Raw genomic sequence first — 26,979 nt, forward strand, 5'->3', positions numbered from 1 at the left:
TTAGCTGAATCCAGTTCATTGGAAGCATTTGATCTAAGTCTATGATTGTCCTTCCCCCCTTTCCACCATTCTGGTAGTATCCCAAGATAGTCATGGGTGTTGCACTTTCTTTTTTGACTAAGCATTTGAAAAGGGTAAAATACCCAGAATCTCTTAGGTCATAGTAGTACTTGTCCTCTACTAATCCTCTCTATAATATTACTCTTATTCTGTTTCCAACTGCAAGTAACTGAGAACATTGTCAGGCATCAGCCTACTAGGCTTCACTCTGGCTCATACCTTAGTCTAAGCCAGTCATGGTCAAACTGCAACCTGCAGGACTTTCTGAATGTCATGCCTAATGTAAAATTACCTTGAATGCTTTTAGTAGTACAACCTGCCTGGTGACGGGCCATGTCTTTTGAGACTTATTTCTTGAGATCTGCAGCCATACAAGAACACCACCTTGAAGAACTTTTAATTGAACGAATCAACTCCAGTACTTACTTTTTTTTTAGCCTGATACTCATTCTATTAGTTCCTTTTTGCCAAACCGCTAAGTTATGGGGATGTAAACAAGCCAACACTGATTGTCAAGTGGTGGTAGGCGACAAACACAGACCCAAAGGCATACACACACACACACACACACACACATATACGATGAGATTCTTTCAGTTTCCATCTACCAAATCCACTCACAAGGCTTTGGTTGGCTCTAGGCTATAGCAGAAGACACTTGCCCAAGGTGCTACATAGTGGGACTGAACCCAGAACCATGTTGTTGGAAAGCAAACTTCTTACCACATAGCCACGCCTACATTTTGTGTACAAATTCTACTAATTTTGTTTTACTTTCCATCTTTCAGAGGGTTTGTTGTTTAGCTCCAAGTCAGCCTGAATAGAGGAGAATTGCATTGAACAGTGTGTTCTTTGTATAAAATGGTAGAGTAAAATTTGGGGGAAATTTAGCTGCTATATTTTGCAGGTTAAATAACCACATAGAGGCTCTTTTGTTAGTTTGTAAAGTTGTTGCTTAGACCCAGATCAACCTTGAGTAAACAGACCCATGATAAAAGGCATTCCATCCATAGTCCCCAATTTTTTGGAGTATCTAGGACTTCACTATTCATGTGTATCTAGGACAACACTATTCATTGTGTCCCTTGTTTTTCACAGGTGGTAGGGTGTCATTTGAGAGATTTGGCTCCACAGATCACAGGTTGTCCATGACTGGTGGAGATGCTCCCTCATTGGCTTGTAGCTTGAAGAGTCATGGAAATGTATATCAGTAATATACAGTAGCTAGTTTGATGGATTATGCCTCTCCTTTACAAAAATAGTTAGACTTTGTTGTCTCATAAAAAAAAAATTCTTATTGGTTACCTTTTAAAGTTGACACAGTAGAAAGTAAAACTAAATATATATTATCTACATTTCCAGCAAAGTATAAAGTTCAGTATCTTGTTTGATTATCATGTAATACTGATCCTGCATTCAAAACTTGCTGTAATTCACTTAATATTTCATTCTTGCTTCCCTATACTATGTCAGTTGACCATTCTACTTTTATTTGATAGCGTAATGATAATAATAATAATAATGATTTCAGATTTTGGTACAAGGCCAGTAAGTTCAGGGGAGGGGGTAAGTTGTTTACATCGACCCTAGTAATCGACTGCTACTTATTTAATTGACCTTGAAAGGATGAAAGGCAAAGTTGACCTTGGTGGAATTTGAACTCAGAACGTAAAGATGAATGATATGCTGTTAGTAATAATAATAATTATTTCTGAAATTTGTGGGGAGGGGACTAGTTGATTATATCAGCCACATTACACAACTAATACTTATTTCATTGACCGTGGAAGGATGAAAGGTAAACTCAACCTCAGTGGGATTTGAACTGGGAATGTTATGATGAATGAAACACTGCTAAACATTTTGTCCAGCATGCTAACAATTCTGCCAGTTTGCAACCTTTAATAATAATGCTTTCTATTATAGGCCCAAGGCCTGACTTCCTTTCTACTATAGGCACAAGGCCTGAAATTTTGGGGAGGGGGCTAGTTGATTACATTGACATCAGTGCTCAGCTTATACTTATTTTATCATGCCCAAAATGATGAAAGGCAAAGTCAACGTCAGCAGAATTTGAATTCAGAACTTAAAGATGGACGAAATGTCGTGAAGTATTTTATCCAGCAGGCTAATGATTCTACCTTTTGCTGCCTTATTAATAATAATAATTGAAATAAAAAAAGGCTGTAGCAAAATGTGGGTCAGCTGACTGGTGTTGCGGACACAACTTGCTGGAAACTCATTTTGTCTGTATTGTCATTTTTCAACATAACTGTGTAATTATTTCAAAAAAGAATAATACTTTGGCACCTTTTCAAGCTATACTTGAAATCATTTGGCAATGAGGAAGGCCTCTATGTGATCTCTTTAGCTGCCAGCAAAAAAGAAATCAGTGAAAATCTTGAATTTTCACCCTATCATTAGAAAAAGAAGAAAAAGGACATATTGAATAGTGTAGATACACAGGATAACCTCAGAATATCTTTGACCATTGGTCAACTCTATAACAGCTGACCAGTGGTTAAATGACAACATGTAAAGCCTTCTGGGGTTTTTTTGTTTGTCTAGTCTTAACCAATTTCCTTTAACCCTGTCAAATTTAATATTTATTTATAAACATTTTTTTGAATTAATCAGGCATTTATTTGTAGTTTTGAGATTTTGATGGTATGGCTGTTTATGTTTAGAATGACATTGTAGGGTTTGTGTTAGAGGCAAGGTTTTGACATTTTGAACATTGATCAGGAAGAATATTTGGGCTGGATATGTCCAGTTGAAATGCTAAAGGGTCAATCCCTTCCTTTTCACAGACGTCTAAGAAGTTACTGAGTCTCTATTGACTTATATCTCTGATATGCTGATTAGAAGGTCATAATTTCAATCCGTACTACATCCATTGTGTCTGTAAACTTGATCCAAGTCTATGTTTACATTCATTCAGTAACTTGTATTAGGAAATAATATATGATCAAGTACTATAAGCTTTACATCAACTGTTTTGCATGCAGATGTCCATATATGCCACAAATATTACATCCATGAAAAAATGAAAATATCATTATCATCTAGTGTCCGGGTCTTAGACATTATTTGAGGCAGATTTTCTACAGCTGGATGCCCTTCCTGTTGCTAACCCTCACCTGTTTCTAAGTAAAGTAATATTTCCCCATGCCAAGACATGTTCTCGCAGAATACCGGAAATAAATGACACTGCTTCTATAATAGTGGTGCTCATTTATAACTATCATATGATGTCAAAACAAGGAGACACACACACACACACACCAACCAACCAACCAGGCTGCTTTTTTCTACTTCTCATTCTTTCTTTATCTAATTTGCTATTTCTATTGTCTAGGTCCAGTCTGCTATTTCACCATTTTTATTCTTATGTTTTATTTATTTCTTCCCTATATAAGCAACATACAATGTAAGTGTGCACCTTTTGAAGCAAGTGTGATGAAATGGCACTCTAATGGGTAAAACAGCAAATATTATGTCACTTTTCACATGGAGTTTTTATGTACAATGGTCTTAAAAACAAAGTGGTATTGACAATTGTAACTGGCTATTAAAGATGTGCTAAACTTTTTCTTTGTCTTATTTGAATTATGTGTGTATACATATATAAAGGGTAAAACTCTCACTTTAGTCATGAATGACCATGTGATTGCACGTAGAAAGTTACTCTCTGAGGCACAAGTCCAGTCAAGGTTGTTTATGGAAGACCAACAGTCACTCATGCATACCAGCCTCCCCTCTTCATGCCACCAATGGAAAGGCAAAAGCTGACACAGCTTGGCACTAATGATATCAACTCATTTGTGCAGCTAATTGAACTCGAGCAATGTGAAATGAAGTGTCTTGCTCAAGAACACAACACACAACCCGGTCCGGGAATCAAACTCACTACCTCATGGTTGTGAGCCTGATGCTCTAACCATTGAGCCATGTGCCTTCACCATGTATATATACATACATATACATACATACATACGCATAATCTCTCTCCTGTCTTTCCCCTACCAACTGTATCCTTGCTATACTATTGATCCCTTATATACCTATGTTTCACCTTTCATAGCATTCCCTTTTTCCTCCTCTTCCCACCTTTGCACATTCATGTACTTCTTGCCCACTAGCCATGTTCAATCTTATACCACTCCATTCACATTTACCACCTTGTACCTTGAGGTTATGTCCTGGCATGTCACCACCATCTTTCTTTCTCTCTCTCTCCCTTTTTTTCTGACTCAAGTAACAATATATCTCCTCTACAGAAAGACACCTGTTTCTGTCCCTTTATCACAGTGTAACCTCTCACCAACTGGCACAAAGCCAACTCTCTCAATATCACTCCCCTGTTTCAGTTAAGAGTATTTTATCTTGCAAGTTACTTGGTGACCTTGCAGGTGCTGGTACCACATAAAAAGCATCCAGTACATTCTGTAAAGTGGTTGGCATTAGTAAAAACATCTAGCTGTAGAAACCATGCCAAAGCAGACAGTGGGGCTTGGTGCAGTTCTCTGGCTTGCCAGCTCTTGTCAAATTGTCCAACCCCTGCCAGCATGGCAATTAAATGATAATATCCACACACATGTATACATTTATAAATATATATGCGTGTATGTTTATAAATATATATATGTATTCTCCTTTACTCTTACTTGTTTTAGTCATTTGACTGTGGTCATACTGGAGCACTGCCTTGAAGTGTTTTTAGTTGAACAAATTGACCACAGGACTTTTTTTTTATTAAGCCTAGTACTTACTCTCTGAATCCCTTTTGCCAACTGCTAAGTTACAGGGACATAAACACACTAACACCAGTTATCAAGTGGTGACAGGGGGCAAACACAGATATAAAGATGCACATAGATATATACATATAGATATGATGGTCTTATTTCAGTTTCCGTTTATGAAATCCACAAGGCTTTGGTTGGCTTGAGGCTAGAGTAGAAAACACTTGCCCAAGGTGCTACACAGTAGGACTTAACCCGGAGTCATGTGGTTGGGAAGCAAGATTCTTACCACTCAGCCATGCTTGTGCCTATGTGCATATATATATATATATATATATATATATATTCTTTTATTCTTTTACTTGTTTCATTCATTTGACTGCGGTCATGCTGGAGCACCGTCTTTAGTCGAATCAAATCGACCCCAGGACTTATTCTTTGTAAGCCTAGTACTTATTCTGTCAGTCTCTTTTGCCAAATCGCAAAGTTACGGGAACGTAAACACACCAGCATCGGTTGTCAATGTTGGGGGACAAACACACACACACACACACACACATACATATAATATATATATACATATACATATATATGACGGGCTTCTTTCAGTTTCCATCTACCAAATCCACTCACAAGGCTTTGGTCGGCCCGAGGCTATAGTAGAAGACACTTGCCCAAGGTGCCACACAGTGGGACTGAACCCGGAACCATGTGGTTGGTAAGCAAGCTACTTACCACACAGCCACTCCTATATTATTTAAGTATGGTAAAATCCAGCAGCAAGTTGGAAAATTTTTTGGTATTATTTATTGAATAAATAATACCATAAAATTTTCCAATTTCCTGTTTTGTTACATATATATAAAACATATTTAATGTATGTGTGTCATTATACTTTAGAGCTACATGAAACAAAATCTTCTCAGAAAGTAACACCAACAGCAACTTACAATATCCTACCGAATAGTAATGATATAACTATACAACCACTTTAATGTATAGTAAAGATATAACTTTCCAAACACTGAACAAAATATTGTCGACAGGGAACCCGTAGCTGTCAGTTGAAATACATTATTAATTAATACAATTACTAATACACAATACACTACATTAGCATCAATTGTCCTCTTAACACACCATACAAACAATAGACTGTATAAATTTCTCCTCCTACTTGGCAGTTACTGTTGTTGTACTGCTGCTATTGTTTTGTAATCGGTTAGGTCAGCCACAATTGAGCAGACTTGATTTAGTAACCAGATAAATGACTTGAAGAAACTCATCATGTCATATACATGATATTGTCATTCAGTTGAAAACTATACTGTACTGTTCTGACATAAGCAGTAAAATATGTGGTGCAGTGTTACATTCCGGGTATGTTGGGCTCTCTCTGCTATTCAGCCTGTTTCCATGTGTGTATGTATGTTTGTTGTTGTTCTTTAGCTCGAAGAAAACTATGGTTGAGTAGACCTATGCTCATAGGCATTCCAGCAATGACCACTGTTAGCTGTTTTAAGCCCTTTAGCATTTAAATCAGCCATGTCCATCCCAAATATTCTATCTATTTTATGTTCAAACTGGACGGATCCTGTCTCTCTTACCTATCCTACAATGTCATTCTAAAAATAAACAGTCAAAATATTGAAATCTCAAATCTATGATATAATGCAAAATTAATTCAAAATGATGTAAATAAATAAGCATTATATTTGACAGAGTAATCTGAATGCTAAAGGGTTACTGTTCCTTTTTGACTCTTGGAGTTAAGCAACATCCACTCTTTTGTAAACATGTGGATCAGGTCTAGTTTAGGATGACTTCCTTCTACCAGTCTTTGAGGCCCTGAAAAATGTCACAGGCATTGCCCTTTCACCTCTAAGTTACGAAGAGAAATTTTCAAAAAACCTCACATTATCTAATGTCTCCTCTTATTTAATTCTGTAGGGTGTGGTTGAGGGACATTTGGTTGCTATTTCTAGCAGGTTGAACGACCACAATGGCACCCTTGTTATTTCATATGGCAGCCTCACCAAAAACCAGTGTGGTTCATGAAGCACCTAACACTGTTGTGTATAAAAAATGCATTGTATATCTTAGGTGCACACAATTACACTAAAGAATAAGAAAGAATTGTTGACATGTCAGACTCACATTCTGAGTTCAAATCTTGCTGTAGTCAACTTTGCCTTTTGTCTTTTTTGCGGTAGATAAAATAAAGAACTAGTTAAACACTGGTATGTTGGACTCTCTCTGCTATTCACCCTGTTTCCATGTGTGTATGTATGTTTGTTGCTGTTCTTTAGCTCAAAAACAACTATGGTTGAGTAGACCTATGCTCATAGGCATTCCAGCAATGACCACTGTTACATGTTTTAGTCCTTTAGCATTTAAATCAGCCATGACCATCCCAAATATTCTATTCCACTTTCTCCCTCCACTCAAAATTGCTGGATTTGTGCCCAAACTTGAAAACTATAATCTTTCATCTTTTGTTTTAGTCATTCGACTGCAGTCATCTTTGTTTCTTTCTCTCTTCTCTCTGTGTTTTTCTCACTCACACGTATTCTCTCTCACCCTCTGTAATAGTTTCTCTCTTTTAGTCTATATCTGTTTCTTTCACACACACACACATGCACACTCTCTCTCTCTCTCACTCACTCACACAAACTATTTACATTTTTTCCTCTATCGAAAAACGTTGTGACAGATGAGGAGATGGAGGAGGAGAAGTAAAGAACCACTTCCTCACTTTGCTTCACTGTTTCTTTCTCTCCCCTCTCACTCTCTCATTGGCATTATGAACAGACATACAAATACACAGATATCAGCTAATATATAAATATAGATGTGATGTTGTGGTGTGGTAGTGGTAGCATTAAACGCTGCTTATGATAGTTGACTTATAGAAAGATTATAATGTTAAATTTTTGTAATGCAAATATGCAAATGAAAATAAAGTTTATTTGGTAGCTGAAAGATTACAGAATTTTCTGATACTCCATATGCCAAAATTGGCTATTAAGTTTTTGAATGCATAAGGAAAAAAACACACACACACACACACACACACACACACACACTGAAACAAGTAAAAGAGTATACACACACATCATCATCGTCATCACTATTTAATGCCTGTCTTCCATGCTGGCATGGGCTGGAAGGTTTGATAGGAACTGGCCAGCTGACTGGACTACAATTGTCTGTTTTGGCATGGTTTCTATGCCTAAATGCCCTTCCTAATGCCAACCACTTCACTGGGTGTGCTGGGTGCTTTTTGCATGCTACTGGTAGGAGTGCATTTTTGTAGCATTGGCATGAATGCAACTTACGTGGCACAGGCACAAATGCATGTCACATAACACAGGCACCGGCAAAAGACATGCCTGTATGTGTGGATGGCTGTGATTTTACTTAGGTTGGTGTGTCTTTTCAAGTACAGCAAATCTCCACAACTCCCAGACCCTTGTCATTTCTTCAGCATCTAAAGATCCTTTCTCACCACTTCATCCCAAGTCTTCTTGGGTTTACCTCTTCCACAGGTTCCCTCCACAATTAGAGAGTAGCACTTCTTTAAACAGCTGTCCTCATCTCTCTCTCTCTCTCTCTCTCTCTCTCTCTCTATATATATATATATATATATATATATATATATATATATACAATATATGTGTGTAAAAATCATTGTTCACTGATCAAATTTGACAAGACTGTTTTGCTGATGAGGTTCAATAAGGCTGAAACATGTCTTATTATTTTATTCTGCATTCTGTTTTGCACTTTCTTCCTTATAATCTGACCGTGGAAATTGTATTTTGTCTGTCACTATATCTGTGGGTTTAGATTTTCTGTAAACTGCTGAAAATGACACCTCACTTTGAGTATGCATTCTCACACTGAGTAAAATGATGGTAGGGTCTAACAAATGGCTTATTTAGACAATCACCGGAGGAGGTGCATTTTACAAGTTGGACATATGATAATGATTACACAATACGTCATCAATGTACTATGAGTAAAAAAGTGTGGAAACAATCGTAGTGATTTCGAATAATGCCTTCCATTCTTATAGACTGGCCATGCTGGGGCACCACCTTGAGTATTTTTAGTAGAACTAATCGACTCCAGTACTTATTTTTATAAGCCTGGTACTTATTCTATTGGGAAAGTCAGGGCTGTACCAGTTTCCATAATTGGTTTTGGCTAGATTTCTACAGCTGGATACTCTTCCTAATGCCAACTCCACTGAGTGTACAGGGTAATTTTTACATGGCACCATCACCAGTGCCTTTTAAGTGGCACTAGTACCAGTGTATTTCATGTGTCACCAGCACTCACACTAATGCCACATGTGACACTTTGGTTTTAGGATCTCAATTCTGGTGTAGTGGATGGGTCTTTCATCATCACCAACATTTAATATCTACTGTCTCTCCCACTGCCTCCTTTATTCTTACTATTCAGTTTTTTCTCACTACACTACTTCCACTGCAAGTAAACATATCAGTCCTTTCTGATGAATGTTTCCAGCTGAAACTTTAGATTTAGCCTTCTTCCTTATGATAGCATTATTCACTTCTATTTTTGAAATTCTTGTATTTATTATTTGCCAATATGGACTGTCTCTGGTTTCCTTGGATTCTTTTGTTTAGCTTTAAAGTATTGCAGACATTGACTTCTACAATGGCAGCATCAGACTTATTCATAATGCCTGGTTTTATTGAAAAGTCTCTCTCTCTCTCTCTCTTTCACACACACACACACACACACACACACACACACACACACACACACACACACAGTTATTGTGGTGTGATATCAGTTTATGTCAAGTATTTCATTGTAAAAATGCATTGTATTTCTCTGTAATTATGTGAAACCACACAGTTATTCAGACTGTGTAATAAAATCATGTCACTCAAATAAAGGATGAGAGAGGGATAATAATAGAATACGAGGTGCATCACAATTGTAATATGCATGATAGGTGTAGGTGTGGCTGTGTGATAAGAAGTTTCTTTCTAACCACTTGGTTCCGGGTTCAATCTCACTGCATGGCATCTCAGAAAGCATCTTCTACCGTAGTCCTAGGCCAACCAAAGCCTTGCAAGTGGATTTGGTTGGCTGAAACTGAAAGAAGATGGTCATTTCCATTTCCACCTCAAGGCCACTCTCTTCTGCTGCTCTAGTGACCCAAATACCTGGCAGACAATCACCAAAGACCACCTAGAGTGGCAGCATCTCATTGTGAAGGGAATGGACCAGATGGAAAATAACAGACTTCAAGAGGCAGAGATCAGATGTCAAAGACACAAAAATACATACATACATACACACACTCATGCATACATACACACATACATACATACAAACGAACAAACAAACAAACTATCTTAAATTAACAGCCACAAATCTTGCAAATAGTTACCTAGGGTTTTCTGGTTGAAATTATAATTTATTCCACCATTTATCAAACTGAAAGCAAAACCGTTTGTCAGTTGATTTTTGAGTAGATAATGTTTAAACAAGAGAGGACAAAAAGAAAAAAAAACACAAGGGAGATAAACCACATTACAATAATTTGATGTCAAGCAGATATAAACCAGATGTTAACGGTTTACTAAGTACGTACTTTTAAATTCTGATAAGATATATTTTTTGAAATGTGGTCATAAAGAAAAAAATCACATTCCTCAAATTTATGTATTTGTTGAAGGCTCTCAAGTGTTTTGACAAATATAGTTTTTCAACATTGATACAGTTTTTCAGCATTTTAATAGATACAGTTTTTTTTTTTAACATTTTCTAGACCTGCTAATACAGAGTCTGGATTTAGCAAGGATTCTCCATTTGATATTGAGATTGGTTCTTTCAAGTTTCCAGACTAAAGCTGAAAGGGTTGAATACCTCTTATCATGGTACCTAAAGTTCAAAAGATGGTTGTTATATCTAGATTTAAATTTTCTTTCTGATGCTCTGATAATACATTTGATATTTGTATGACCATTGTCATAGTTTGCTGAAACCTGTGCTTCATAAACAATGTGGAAGATATATCGCACTCCTGTCCTAGAGGACATTTAGATTTGTCTCTGCATGTGCACCCGAGAGAGAGAGAGAGAGATGGCTGTATGGCTAATAAATTTGCTTCACAATCACATGGTTTCAAGTTCAGTCCCATTGTGCAGCATCTTGTGAATGAATCTGGGAGATGGGAACAGTAGGAAGCCTGCTGTATAATGTACACACACACACACACACACACACACACACGTGTGTGTATCTGTGCATATGTTTGTATGAACATGTTTGAATGTTGACAACCTGTAGCTTTGGTTGCTGGAAGTTGTAAATTATATTTGCATTCCTTGTTGACAGTATGACTGATCATGCTGTGCATTAAAAGATTTGTAAAATAATAAATCCCTCACTTGAAGACAGAGGTAAGGGTTGGTGGTAGGAACAGCATAAAGCTGTAGAGTCAAATACATCTGTGTCTAATTCATGCTAACATGGATGTGATGTTAAATGAATAATTGAATACATACACACTGGATCTTGAATGTGTGTGTGTGTGTGTTTAGAAAATCTGCCTCAACAAATTCTGTCTGATCCATGAAAACATAGAGAAGTGGATGGTAAAAATGATAATAACACATACACGCACACACACACACACACACACACACACATTTTGTGTTAGAGATTCAAGATGAAGATGGTTTTTTTGTCTGATTGTTGAATCAAATATTTGACTGTATGGTGTATTTGATTATTAAAAATATATAACTTTATTTATTCATTTTTCTTTTGTAGAAACTCATTATGGCAAGTGGAGAATCTAGCCAGTCTTCCCGAGTACCCCCACCGAGACCTACCCCGCCAGCTAAAATACTATATAAGAGGTTTCAGAAGCTCTTTAAAACATCACTGCAACTTGCCAATGAAGGAATTGTATTTGATGAGATTGGAAAAGCTAATGATGCTATTAATATGTACACAATGTGCCTTGAGCACATCAAGTTCAGTCTCGATGTTGATCTTGACGATCAATACCTGTCAACAGATGAACAAACATCTTACCGAGACATGCTTCACAAATTGACCAAGACAAAGATGCAAGTCGAATCACGCCTTGATATGCTGAACGTTGTGAATAATACCGCAACCGACAGTAATTCAAATGTAATGAGTCCACCTTCCTATGAAGAGGTCATGTCCGGATCTTTTGTTGGTGCTCAAGATGGAGCAACTGCTTCTAGAAACACTCACTGTGCCAACCGCCGTGTCTCACAGAATGCCACGCGGATATTTTTCATACCAGAAGGTGTACAGCTGCTCTATATAACTCCGGAAGGTTATGTCACAGCTCCTTCCTATCCCACTGCCCTCAACATATATCGCATAGATGAAGAAGACACCAGTGAAACTGCCAATACCACACCTCCCGCTTTCTTACAGGTTGGAGAATGGCTCTATCCACTCTTACCTGGAATTTCCCCAGTCTTACATGCTTCATATGGAGCGTATATATTCCCTGACATGCTTGCACCAAGAGAGGGTGAGTATCAGTAGTTATTTTTATTTTAATTCATTTTTCTTTTTACTCTCTTTTTGCTCAGCAAACTTATTCCTACCACCATTCTTTGATATCTTGTTCATTTCTGACGTCATTAGTATTACTGTTACTATTGTCCAACGTATGCTAGCATGGAACATGGACATTAAATAATGATAATGGTGGTTGTCACAAATAGTATTCATTCATCATCATTTTAATATCCACTTTTCCATGGATCAGATGAAACTTGTTGCGGCAGTTTTTCTACAGCTGGATGCTCTTAAATGTCTATTTCTCCCTAATCCTTTAAACAATAAACAGCTTAGTGACCAAACATGTTTTCACAGCAAATTGCAAATGAAGACACTACAATGCACACGCACGCACGAAGGACTTCCTGCAGTTTCCACCTGTCAATTCCACTTACAAAGCATTGATCAGCGCAAAGTCATAGTAGAAGACACCTGTCCACAGTATCATGCAGTAGGAAAAAGTCAAAATGATGCTGTAAAGCAAGCCTTTAGCCACACACAGCCATGTTAGTGTCCTCAATATTAACATTAATCACATCACTATTATCCATTTTTAAACCTTTCAGTTTCTAATTTCCTGTCAAAGTATCATTTCTGTTGTTGTAGTAGTTCTGTTAATAATAATAGTCTCTGCTCTCTCTACAACACTCTGACTATTCTACTAACCAAGACCGAAAACATTACAAAGAGCATCAGCCTACCTACATCATCATCATCATCATCATCATTTAATGTCTGTTTTCTATGCTGGCATGGGTTGGACAGCATAACAGGAACTGGCAAGGCCAGGGGCTACACTAGGTTCCATGGTCTGTTTTGGCTTGGCATCTATGGCTGGATGTCCTTCCTAATGCCAGCCACTCCACAGTGTGTACTGGGTGCTTTTTAAGTGACACCATCACTAGTGCTTTTTATGTGGCACCAGCACCAGTGCTTTTTACATGGCACCAGTGCTTTTTACATGGCACCAGCACCGACACCAATGCTTTTTATGTGGCACTTTGGTTTTAGGATCTCAGTTCTGTTGTGGTGGGCAATACAGATTCCACATTATTATCATCCTTCTCCATTATCTTTATCAACTTCTCTAGCACTATGAACTTTTCTTCATCCTTTATTTTCACTGACATGACCACCACTCACCATGTCCTCACATCCTCATCATTATCATTTGTTACCATCTCTATCACATACAACTCCACATTCTTCATTCTCTTTATCATTACCTCTACCATCATCACCATCATTGCTTGCCATACCCTTGTATTGTTACTGCCACCAATACCACCATCATCAACATAACCTCTGTATATCTACATTCGCATGGATCAGCCATAGAATCCATGCCAGAAGAGAAAATGGAGCCAGGTGCAGCCCCTGGCCTTACCAGCTCCAGTGAAATCATCCAACCCATGCCAGCATGGAAAACAGACATTAAATGATGATGATGATTTTCCATGCTTGCATGGGTCAGACAGAATTCATTGAAGCATATTTTCTAAAGCTGGATGCCCTTCCTGTTGTGAGCACTCACTCATTTCAAAGTTAGGCTAAGATAGTAATTCCCCATGGCCTGAAATTGTTTTTTATGGGAAACCATTTGCGCGTGATCGTCACCAATGTTGCCTTCCTGGCACTTGTGCCAGTGGCACATGAAAAGACATTCGAGCGAGATCGTTGCCAGTGCCGCTGGACTGGCTCCTGTGCAGGTGGCATGTAAAATACACCATTTTGAGCATGGCCGTTGCCAGTACCACCTGACTGGCCTCCATGCCAGTGGCACGGTAAAAGCACCCACTACACTCTCAGAGTGGTTGGCGTTAGGAAGGGCATCCAGCTGTAGAAACTCTGCCAAATCAGATTGGAGCCTGGTGTAGCCACCTGGTCCACCGGTCCTCAGTCAAATCGTCCAACCCATGCTAGCATGGAAAGCGGACGTTAAACACCGATGATGATAATGGTGTCCTAATATTTTTCTGTTATGTTAAGTGATGAGATGAGCTGTTTTTCCATATTTATATTTCTTGATTAAGTTATTATTAGCAGAGTAAACATTGGCCATTGACCTTATAATCTGTTTTCAGATCTACCTCCAATGTTTTGGTTGTTACATGGGAAAATAAGATGTGTGTGTGTGTGGCTGCATTTTATGTATGTGTAAGATTGAATATGTGTCAATGTATTGTGTAAAAGTGCCTGTGTGTATACTATGTGTGTGTGTGTGTATGCATGATGGAGTGAATATGGTGTGGATGTGTGTATTGTATGTGTTTTTATGTGTGAGAGAGTGTATATGTGTATGATTGCATATATTGTGTGTATGTATGTGAGAGAATGAATATTTTATGTATAGGTGTGTGTGTGTGTGTGTGTGTGTGCATACCTTTATATATCATCATCATTTTACCTCTACCTTTCCATGCCTGGATCAGACAAGAGTATGTCAGGAGGTGCAGAAGTTTCTGTGGCCAGATACTCTTCCTGTCACCAACTCCCACTTGTTTCCAAGTGGGGTAATAATGTCCCAGTCTGTCAAACAACAAACGACCTTTGCATATTTATATAGAGAACTGGAAACAAATGACAAGAGGTGATTAAACTTTTAGTTTCACAAAGATTGCACAACATGCCAAGACATGTCAAGAAGATATGCTTTTGTGGTGGATGCAAGCAAATGAAACTACTGTTAGCAAAGCCATTGTTTAAAATCAGTGTGTGAATATACTTATGGATGAGGGAAATAGGAACTCACATGCACACACACACACACATACACACACACACACACACACACACGCGCATGACTAATTTCTTTCAGTTTCTGTCTAACATATCTATTCACATCTAGTAAGCGAAGGGGCCAGTATATAAAGGAAAAGAAGAAAACAAGAACTACACGCACAACAACAGAAATTGTAAAAAACTTACTCTCTTCCCTTTTTTTTCTCCCTCTTGTCCATGTATCCATTAAAACTCAATATGACTGAACTTTCAATAATGTACATTTGTTATATCCTTCGCCAAACATTTACTTTGATATTAACTATCCCTGTGAAACTCATTGAATTCTGTGAACATTTGATCATTTGATTGCTTAAACATGTCTGTCTGATTCCTATTTAATAATTTTAAATCCTGTTAAAATCCTCTTGTTTTAAATATATTTTTACCATTGATAGACAAAAAATTGTTGAAACTAGTTTGGTATGTATGTGAATAAATCTGTTTACAACAACTACATGTTTTTCAAATTCAGGTGTATTTTCAAACCCCAAAACAAATTCTCCTATATTTTTTCTTGTGTGAGAATACACCTCCCCCCCACGTATATATATACTGGAACTGAAACTGAAACAACACTGTTGGAAGGCAGGTTTAGAGAAGGCACAAGCCAAAACTACGTGTCCTTCTGCTCCATCGGTCATTTGAAGCTCAGACAGTGTCACGTGACCGTTAGCTGGTGCTGGCTGCTGGAGCCTACTGGCAAGTATTTACAGGAAAATTTGGCATGATGGTCATTTGCCCGCTGACATTCGTTGACGCTGCATTGAAGAAACAAAAGAAAAAGGAAGCAGAAGAAATGCACTCAACACCAGAGCTGAAGACACCTCTGAAAGGGGAGCTCCGCCATGTCAAAAACAGTAGAGGAGTAGGGGCTGAAACCAGATATGGTTCCTCCTGATGATGTCTTTCGCCATTGGATCCTATAAAGGAGCTGTTGTATGAAACGTGGTTGGAATCCTTACCCTCATATATATATATGCTATGCTATGCTTCTGTGAGTGTGTATTGAGCATATTCATGTTTTTCAAGAAAATAAACAGCATCTAACCATATTGTTTATAATATATATATATATGTGCATATAAAGTTGCAAGCTGGCAGAATTGCTACTGCACCAAGCAAAATGCTTAGAGGCATTTTGTTTGTCTTTATGTTCTGAGTTCAAAATCTACCAGGGTTGACTGTGATTTTCATCCTTATGGGATCAATAAAATAAGTACCAGTTGAGTACTGGGGTCAATGTAATTGATTTACTCCCTCCCCTGAACTTGCTGGCCTTGTGCCAAAATTTGAAATTAATTTATATATGCATATGTGTGTGTGTGTGTGTGTGTGTTATGCCAGATGTTACTTCTGTAACATGGTTTCAACTTAATATCCATGAATTTAGATTTGGTGATCTTCAGTGGACTTTTTTGGTTGCTGGTGATGCAGAAGACAAGATTATGGCATGTCATGTGGTACATTACATCACCACTGCTCTGTGTTGCCTTGGAATAAGATTATCGCAGTATTATCACAGAATATATTTGGCTTTGTACTCTGCTTTTGACCTCCTTCTCTGTTTTTTTTAGGCTGTTCAGTTGGTCTTATATTACCAAAATCATTGTCTCCGGAGGAAAAAAAGGAATTTGAAGACTTACTTTCAAACCTCACACACCTTGAACGACAGCCCCGTGCTGAAAGACCTCGAGTTTTGGACCTTGGGGAAAAGAGTATTAGTCAGGAAGAGGAAGAAAAGACCAGTACAAAAGTCGCCAAGGGTATAGAAAAAGGTTTGGGATGTTTGTTTATTTTTTGTCTTTTCCCTTCTTTTCACTGCAGTATTCTTACCATATATGTTATATCTGTTACGCAATTATTAGAAACTTTGTTTGTAACTTACTCTTAACCTCTCACTGTGATTACTGGTAGAACCTCATTAAAGTTTGACTAAATGGTTCATGTGAGCTGTCTGAACTGTATATAGTAAATGGCTAAATGTAGGCTTAGGGATTGTCAGTGTTATTAGTGAAGGTCCATTAGGATTTTATCCCCAGTTCTTGTTTCATTATCTTAATTCTCATGAGACATAATAAGGCTGTGCTGGTAGAAGTATTTGTGAAAGCTGCTGTATGCTGATACCATAGCTCTTGGTGTTGAAATTGATCAAGGAATTTATAAAGAATCTTTGAAATTAATGACAATAGATTTTTACTGAAGGGCTTGAAAGTAAAATATAGCTCTCATTAAAGTGGTAACTAATAGTTGGAATCACTGAAGCTGTAACAGTATCTGGGATATGGATTCCTTTGATATGCATGAAAGGTATATCATCATGAACAATACTGTTGTCATTAGAATGAATTAATGCATTAAGTATACACTGACAGCACATCTTGGACTTCTTTACATATAGCTCCAATAATTGTTGTTGTTGTAGTTGTTGCTGTACTAGTTGCTTCTGCAACTCCTGTTGCTGTTCTTGTTGCTTTTGTAACTGTATTATAGAAGCTAATAGGTCTTCCATCATTTAACAAGTTGTATCACAAACAAACTGTTAAATAAGCTACGTGAGCTTTGAAACCCTAATCGCCAGATATTGTGTCCTCCATCTACAAATGTCGTGGTACTGCCATGATATTGTGACGGATGGTTTAGATACACTGTACCAGTGTAGCAACAGTAAACAAGATAACGATGCAGCTGTAATAACAACATAATGATCCAACAATCTCGTCACAAACCAACAATCAGTATTTCAAACAAACTAACCAACCGACACCTTCCGACTTCACTGCAAACTCAACTTGAACTAATACAAATTTTACTCCGACTGCTATTATTTATATTGCTTGGTCCAGTCTATTTCTCACTAGTGGGTGTCGTGACTCTCATCACAACAGTTATCATCAACAGTGTTTTCTTTACTGTATTATTCTTTCAGTTGCTGAACTCATTGCCTGGGGTCTTGGTAAAGGAGCAGAACATGGTACAGCACTTCTTAAGAAAGGGTCTGAACAAATTATTTCTCACATAAGTCCAGCTCAGCGCAAAGCTGTTGATCCAACTGCTCAAAAAAGTGCTGAGTATTTAAGATATGCAACACATTCTGCTGTGAGAGTTAGTGGCTATGCCTGTAAGTAATTGTTTTTTTTTTTGGTCTTTCCTCCTCTTTCAACTTTTTCATTCTACTCTTGTTTACCTTATATTTCATACTTCACATTTTACCATAACAAGGTAAGTTGTTATGTTTACTGTGTAAGTTAAACAGAACTGTTATACTGAAGTGTGGGATCATATTTTTTGGGAGAGGCCACTCTAGATATGACATACTTTTGCCTGTTCTGTTGTGAATAACGAAAACATCTGGTATTCTGGTTGCTCTTGTTTAAGTGGAAATCATTCTAAACTTAGTAATCCTGTATTTATTGTTGCTATATAAGTAGTTTGGTCTCCAATTTAACCAACAAAGTTGCTTAATGAGGGAGATTTTGCTGTTGTCTTCAACTGGTCAAACAACATTATAGACAGCAAGTTAATGAAGGAGCCTCTGTGTAGTTGTTTGACCTATTAGAAATAGCAGCTAAATCTCTACAAAATTACATTTAGCTGACTTCAAAATAAAGATATACTAAAAAATGGGTTGTAGTCGGCATTATTTTTTATTTTGTTAGTTCTATTAGGGTTGATCTGGGCATTGAACAGAAGCAATTTGATAGAAGCTCCCTTATTGGTTTATGAAAAACAATGATCTTTGTTTCAAACATAGACAGAAGTTTTTAACATTTCCCAAAATCCCTTAATCTTGTCACAATATAAGGGTTGCCAATTTAGCATATTTTATGCTAGATCTAGCATTTTTTTTTCAGCATTTATCAGAAAATTTTTGAATCTAGCATTTAGCAGGGAAAATAGCAGGTTTAAAATTTTATTTAGCATATTTTTAGCATTTTTCTTGGATCATGACATTTCCACAATAGTTTCCCTTTTTTTCTTCTTTTTCCTCCTTTTCCACTTTCGTTAATGTATCTTATAGTCAAATTTTAGTACTATCGGCTATTATTGAATTTTTCTTTCACTTTCTTGAAACTTCAAATAAAAGTTTATCAAAAGGAAGTTTATCAAGTTATGAACTTATATTTTTATTAATCATTCGATTTATTTTCTTGCTTCCCACTACATTATAATGAGCAAAGATAAAACAAAGTTGTACTGGCAAAAATTCTGAAAGGAATGACTTGTGATGCCAGCGTTTACTAAGTGGTTGTGTGAAGTACCTAGTGACCAATCTAAAACACATTGCAGATATTGTAGATGTAATATGTTGGCAAAATATTCTCTTTCAGTAAGCCACTTTGAAGCAAAGAAACATAAGGCATCAACTCCACAGCAAATGATTCCTCATACCAATCTTATTAAAACCAAAAATGATAAGACATCTATGCTTGAAGCAAATTTAGTTTATTTGTTGCCACTCATCATTTAATAGCTGTGATCACTTAATAAAGTTATGTAAGAATTATATGTCTGATAATGATATTATATCCAAAGTGATGTTGCATTGTGCAAAATGTGCAAATATTGTGAGAAATGTTCTAGCTCCATATTTTGATATAGAGATTTAATTTCTGATACAGGAGATAGAAAATTTAGCCTGTTATTAGATGAATTCAATGATATATCAAATTCCAGTTTAATATCTTCTATCTTTTACTTGCTTCAGTCATTAGGCAGTGGCCATGCTGGGGCACAACCTTGAAAATTTTTTAGTTGAATCTATCAACCCCTGTACTTATTTTTTTAAAGCCTGGTACTTATTCTAGCAGTCTCTTTTGCTGAACTGCTAAGTTATAAGAATGTAAACATACTAGCACCAGTTGTCAAGTGATGGCGATGGTGGAGACAAGCACACACACATGTGCGAGCGTGCACACACACACACACACACACACACACACATGCACACATACACACGAGTTTCTTTCAGTTTCTGTCTACCAAATCTACTCACATGTCTTTGGTCAGTCCAAGGCTATAGTAGAAGACACTTGCCCAAAGTTCCACCATTGGGACTGAACCCAGGACCATGTGGTTGGGAAGCAAGCTTCTTACCACACACCCAATCCTGTGCTTATGTTAAAGTTATTTTACTAAATTTCTTTATTTACAAACTTAGCTGAAACAAAGCCCATGCATTTCAATAGAAATATGGTAGCAAAAGGGTTAACAGCATCCTCAGTTTTTCAAATACCTTAACCTTAGATTCACACCTGCCCAACTATACCCCAATTATTACCTAATTCAACTGATTATTTTTCAGTTAATAAAAATGTTGTTAAATATTTCATTTAGTGAGCAAACTTGGTGATGCTACAATGGCTTTTGGTCGTATTCTTGCACCACACTTGAAAGAACAAGGGAAAAAGATTTTACCGAAGTCTATTACAAACAGCTCAGAGGCAGCTTCTAATTTTGATGCTGCTATTGAAATTGCTTCAAGTGGTATAAAAGGTAGGTGTACAAATTTTGACATGTTTCTCTTTCATAAACGTAACACATTATGGTTTTATCTTTTACTTGTTTCAGTCATTTGACTGTGGCTATGCTGGGACACTACTTTGAAGGGTTTTAGCTGAACAAATCAACCCCAGGTTTTCTTTTTCTTTTTAAGCTCGGCCCCTTTTTGCTGATCTGCTTAATTATGGGGATGCAAACATACCAGCACTGGTCGTCAAGTGGTGGAGGGGAGGAACACAGGCATAAAAACACATGCACACAGATGTATATATCTCTTTTAGTTGTTTCAGTTACTTGACTGCGGTCATGCTGGAGCACCACCTTTAGTCAAGAAAATTGATCCCGGGACTTATTCTTTGTAAGCCTAGTACTTATTCTATCGCACTCTTTTGCCGAACCGCTAAGTGAAGGGGACATAAACACACCAGCATCAGTTGTCAAGCAATGCTAGGGGGACAAACACAGACACACTAACATACACACACACACACACACATATATATTTACATATATATGATGGGCTTCTTTAAGTTTCCATCTGCTAAATCCACTCACAAGGCTTTGGTTAGCCTGAGGCTATAGTAGAAGACACTTGTCCAAGATGCCACACAGTGGGACTGAACCAGGAACCATGTGGTTGATAAGCAAGCTACTTACCACACAGCCACTCCTATATATCATCATCATCATCATCATCATCATCGTTTAACGTCCGCTTTCCATGCTAGCATGGGTTGGACGATTTGACTGAGGACTGGTGAAACCGGATGGCAACACCAAGCTCCAATCTGATTTGGCAGAGTTTCTACAGCTGGATGCCCTTCCTAACGCCAACCACTCAGAGAGTGTATATATATATATCATCATCATCATCATCATCATCATCGCCCAACGTCCGCCCTCCATGCCAGCATGGGCTGGACGATCTGACCGAGGACCGGCAAAACCGGATGGCAACACCAGGCTCCAATCCGACTTGGCAGAGCTTCCACAGCCGGATGCCCCTCCCAACGCCAACCACTCAGAGAGTGTATATATATATATATATATATCATCATCATCATCATCATCATCATCAATATATATATATATATATATATATATATATACACACATACATACACATGACAGGCTTATTTCAGTTTCCATCTACCAAATCCACTCACAAGGCTTTGGTCCACTCAAAGCTATAGTAGTGAGACTGAACCTGGAACTATGTGGTTGGTAAGCAAGCTTCTTACCACACAGCCACGCCTGTGTCTTTAGCAAATTTTGTTTTTAATATTTAATATGAAGCAAAATGTATGTTTGATTAATAAATAAGTTAGATTACTGATTACATGGTAATCAGTACAGATTTTATCAAGGTTTATCTTAGTTTTCCTTAACTAAAAACAAGTTCTATTCTTTTCTTTCTCACTTGAGTTATTAATCAGTTACTCAATTGAGTCATTAATCAATTATTTTAGCAAAATACATCCTAATAATTTAAATTTTCTATACTATAACTCAGTACTGCAAGCAATCTATAATCATTGAAGGTTTCACTGGTTTGTAGTATTGAATTCAAGTTCTTCTATAAGTTGATCTTGGTTAGAGTTTCCAACCTTGAGGTTTCAATTGTTTGCCTAACTGAACTTCTTTGCTTATTGAATTAGCATATAATTGGTTGAGTATTTTATAGATGTGTACCTTTTAATATAATTCTCGGGTGCAATCAGCATGTGCCATTTTAATTACAGGTACAATCCATTTGGCAAGGTTCTACATGGTTACTCACTACCCAGGTCAACTTGAGGCTGTAGAAAATAGCACTTGCTTAAGTGTTCAGCAGTGGGATTGAACATGAGACCTTGTGTTTACAAAATGAACTTCTTAACCCATTCAGCTATAGTATGCCTGCCAAGTACTCTTATAGGCTTATATATATATAGTAATAACAAATCACTTCACGACTCAGGAGTCCAGAGTTTTGTTGTTGAACCTGGGTTCTGGGTGTTATTATTGCTGTTACATTGTCTTGTTTGCAACAGTTCGTCACATTATGGTCATCACATATTATGGTCATCACAAGCAATGACAGTCCTTTTATTTGTTCTGGAATTTCACTCTTCACTAGAATTTTCTTTTCATTGCATTTTTCTGGCATACACTTCAACATAATATATAAATGTAAACATTCAAACGTCATCACTATCTTTCCAAATCCTACTGCATTTCACATGGAATTTTCAGTCCTCTAATGTCATCTTGGTGTATAAGTCAACCTATCTTTATTTGGATCTGAAAAATGTGGATGGTACAACTTCCAAGAGTTTCTCTGTTTCTTTCTCTGTACTTTTGTTCCTCTTTTCCCCATCTTTCTTTCTCTCAACCAGATTACTGTTCTTGATTCCCTTCTCTTGATTATTTCAGGTTTTAGTACTGTCTACATAGGCTTAGAGGCTGCAGCTAAATTCCTTGCCAGAGGCCTTGCTAATGAGACTGTCCACATTGTAAATCACAAGTAAGTTCAATATTGATTTTACAATATGTGTCACAATTTTGTATTCTTATTATTTGACAATGTATAAATATCACAATACCTGTTACCTTAAGGCAAGAAGGTAAATATTTTTTTTATAACGGTGTAATCTTATAATGTCTGGAGCACAATTTTCAAGGGTTTAGTGAAATATTCCGACTCCAGTATTTATTTTTTAAGTTCACTACTTATTCTGACAGTCTCTTTTACTGAACTGCTAAGTTATGAGAACCTAAACAAACCAACACTGGTTGTTAAGCAATGGAGAATGGAAATGTGTTTACAGATACACACACATACACTCATATACAATGGGCTTCTGCACAGTTTCCATCTAACAAGTTCACTCACAAAGCATTGGTCAACCCACTATGGTAGAAGACACTTGCCCAAGGTTCTGTGCAGTTGGATTGAACCCGATATCATGTGGTTACAAAACAGGCTTCTTAACTACACAGCAATGTCTGTGCCTATCAGTATTTATTTTTGCTAGCTTCAGTCATTGGACTGTTGCCATGCTGGGGTATTACCTTCAATAGTTCTGTCGACCCCAATATTTATTTCCCATCTGCTACATATATTAACAATTTCTATGTATTGAGCTGCAAAGTTACAAATCTTACATGAAGGGATGCAGTTCAACTTACTGGTTTATACCAGTATACATAAACCCAAACACACACACACACACTGCACCAATGCACCACCACTACCACCATCATCATCCATTTGTTTTTCCATACTTCTGTGAGTTGAATGGGACTTCTCCACTCTTTCCACTTATTATAGTCCCTTGTCATGTCCTTCTTGAGGTTGGGCATCTCAAGAATAAGTTTCACCACTTCTTCCATGTCTTTCTCAACCTTCCTCTTCTGCAGATTCCTTCAAACTTGGTTTATTTGGCATTTCTTTACCCAAAAGTCTCCCTTCATACATGTCACATGTCCAAAACAGCACACTCTTCCCTTGCATTCTATTACTGATTCCCTTTATGCTCTGCTTTTCTTTCAGCTTATTTGTACTCCATCATTCATACACATTAACGTTGCACATCCAGAGGTGCATGCTTGTTCTGTTTCTTTCCAGCCTTTCCTCTTTCTCTGCATTCAATGCCCATGTCTCGCTATCCTACAAAATATCACTTTTTGTACTCAGACATCATACAGTCTTTCATTCATTTAGGGTGAGGCTCCTTTGTTAGATCACAATGAAAATAATGAAAGTAGTACATTTTAATATATCATACTTGGGCCTGGACAGCAGCTTGGCAACAATATCTCATCATCATCATCATCATCGTTTTAACGTCCGCTTTCCATGCTAGCATGGGTTGGACGATTTGACTGAGGACTGGTGAAACCAGATGGCTACACCAGGCTCCAATCTGATTTGGCAGAATTTCTACAGCTGGATGCCTTTCCTAACGCCAACCACTCTGAGAGTGTAGTGGGTGCTTTTACGTGTCACCCGCATGAAGGCTAGTCAGGCGGTACTGGCAACGGCCACGCTCAAAATGGTGTATTTTATGTGCCACCCGCACAAGAGCCAGTCCAGGGGCCTGAATATAAATCGAAAACTCAAGTCACTTTTCCATGATTTTGTAGATATTAAGAGTATTGCATATCTTGATAAGATTATTGGAAATATGGAAGCATGGCATATGTTGTGTGGAGAGTCCTTCAGTTTGAAAGTTGTTCCTATAAAACAAAGGGAGGGATTATGTGCTAGTTAAGAAGTATATAAATTGTTGTTGTGGACCCTCTACCTCCCCCCAAAAAACAATGCATTTGAATGAAATTACTTTGTGATATTTGTTCCAACTGAGTTGCTCAAATGCTCTTGTCGTAACCATTGACACTATTGTTCACAAAAAATTACAAAATAAAACAAAGTGTCACCTGATTGCTTTGTTAAATATTAAGAGTTTTATCAAAACTAATTGTGTTTTAATTTTGTGTTTCTTTTTATTCTTTGACCAGGTATGGAACTGATATGGCAAAAACAACAGAGAACACGTTATATTCAGTTGGCAACGTTGCTATGACAACTAATAATGTAACTAACTTTGGTGCAAAAGCCCTTGCCAAAAGAGTGGTGAAGGATGCTGGTAAAGCTGTCATCATAGAACACAGTGACAAACCCTTGAGCAATCCAGGGTCAGACACTGATAGTGATGCTAAGTCACCATCCCATGAGACAACCAAAAAGTCACCACTTGAGTAGTGCTTGTTTAGAATATTCAATTGTTTAATAAGTTTTGAGAGAGAGAGAGAGAGAGTGAGAACTGTATATAACTAAGCACACCCGGACACACTAACACTCTCTCTCTATTTGATTCCTTTCTTTTTTTCTTTCTGTTTATCTATCTTTCTATTTATTTTACAGGCCTCGTCTATTGACTGACACTAACACACAAATGTGCTTCCATATACAAAGCAGTCACCCTTTAATGCAAACACATGTACACATACATACACACATATTCAATTACTGAGATTTCTGTATGTTTTTGGTTCTTAAATTGTACCAATTACTGGAGCTTCTATATGGCTGTTTGACTTGTTCAAAATAGCAGCCAAATCTCCCACAAATTGGACCCTATTGTCTTTAAAAATATAATAAAAAGGAAAGGACACATTAGATAATGTAGTCCTAAACACATCAGGATGACATCATGGTTAGAATGCCTAGAATCATAATTATGCTTGATCGGGGCTTACCCAGGGCTAAAACATCAACTGGTTTCAAAGGTTCTTCTGGTGTTTTTAAAGGATCATGTTGTCATTATAATCACACACCTGTTAATATATTGGACATGCATATATATATATATATATATATATATATATATATATATATATATATATATATATATGTACGTATATATGTGTGTGTGTATATATGTATATATGTGTGCATATATATATATGTGTATATATATATGTGTGCGTGTGTGTATGTATGTATATATATATATGTGTATATATATGTGTGTGTGTGTATACATATATATATATATATATATATATATATTTATGCTCCAACATTGCACTCGCTGTGATGGTGGAAACTAACTAGAAATAAAAAGGTGTTTTCTATGTGTATATTTGGGTGTGTATGTGCATGTATGTATTTATGAATGTATATCTGGGTATGTATAAAGTACCTATCTCTATTTTATTCTTTAAATTTCCACAATAAAGAATTAGCCAGCCTCAGTCTTGGAAGCAATTCTCTTTGTTGGAATTTAGACTACGGGATTGCACCTTAAAAGATGTATAAGCCAGTTTGTTGACTGGTTGTATCCTGTTGCATTCTGCCTAACTAATATACAAGGGGGTGCTGAAAAGTTCCTGGCTTTAAGGGTATCACAAAAGGTTTGGTTGCTGGCCCAACCTTCTGAGTTCTTTTACAGGGCTTAGAAAAACTGAAGAACCATTGCAATAAGTGTGTGAATCTGAGAGAGGAATATGTTGAATAAAATCATAATTAGCTAATCCTCCTGTATTTTCTTTTACCCAAAGCTAGGAACTTTTCAGCACCCTCTCGTATATTGTTACTTTCACTACAGTGTTACATTTAAGTGGTTAGCACTAGGAATCATCATTCTGTACCTTCTTTACCAAACAAATTTATAGTAGGACCAACACACCACCTATTTTAACACTATCACTATCACCACTTAGCCCTTGGGTACTTTTAGCAGAGTTTATTCCCTACCAAGCATTTAGATAAAACCCTATGTTAATCATTCAGATAAAGTTGCTG

General features: G+C 37.2%; 1 protein-coding gene across 3 annotated transcripts in view; it reads left to right on the forward strand.

The window, feature by feature from the left end:
* LOC106868894 (spartin) overlaps positions 1-26,658 on the forward strand; it is a 30,962-nt gene extending 4,304 nt beyond the window's left edge. For 2 of the 3 annotated variants that reach the window (XM_089355461.1, XM_089355460.1), the window contains exons 2-7: positions 11,628-12,372; positions 16,763-16,963; positions 18,115-18,306; positions 20,523-20,681; positions 23,103-23,193; positions 25,191-25,892. In XM_089355461.1, coding sequence (XP_089211587.1) covers positions 11,637-12,372; positions 16,763-16,963; positions 18,115-18,306; positions 20,523-20,681; positions 23,103-23,193; positions 25,191-25,434 — 1,623 coding nt within the window. In that variant the 5' untranslated portion in view covers positions 11,628-11,636 and the 3' untranslated portion in view covers positions 25,435-25,892. Of the gene's footprint in view, positions 1-11,627; positions 12,373-16,762; positions 16,964-18,114; positions 18,307-20,522; positions 20,682-23,102; positions 23,194-25,190 lie in introns of all 3 variants that reach the window. The other variant, XM_014914354.3, reaches the window with a different exon arrangement.
* Positions 26,659-26,979: the final 321 nt, after the last annotated feature.

Source organism: Octopus bimaculoides, chromosome 7 (assembly GCF_046866305.1).
Source record: "Octopus bimaculoides isolate indiv1 chromosome 7, ASM4686630v1, whole genome shotgun sequence".
Classification (NCBI taxonomy): domain Eukaryota; kingdom Metazoa; phylum Mollusca; class Cephalopoda; order Octopoda; family Octopodidae; genus Octopus; species Octopus bimaculoides.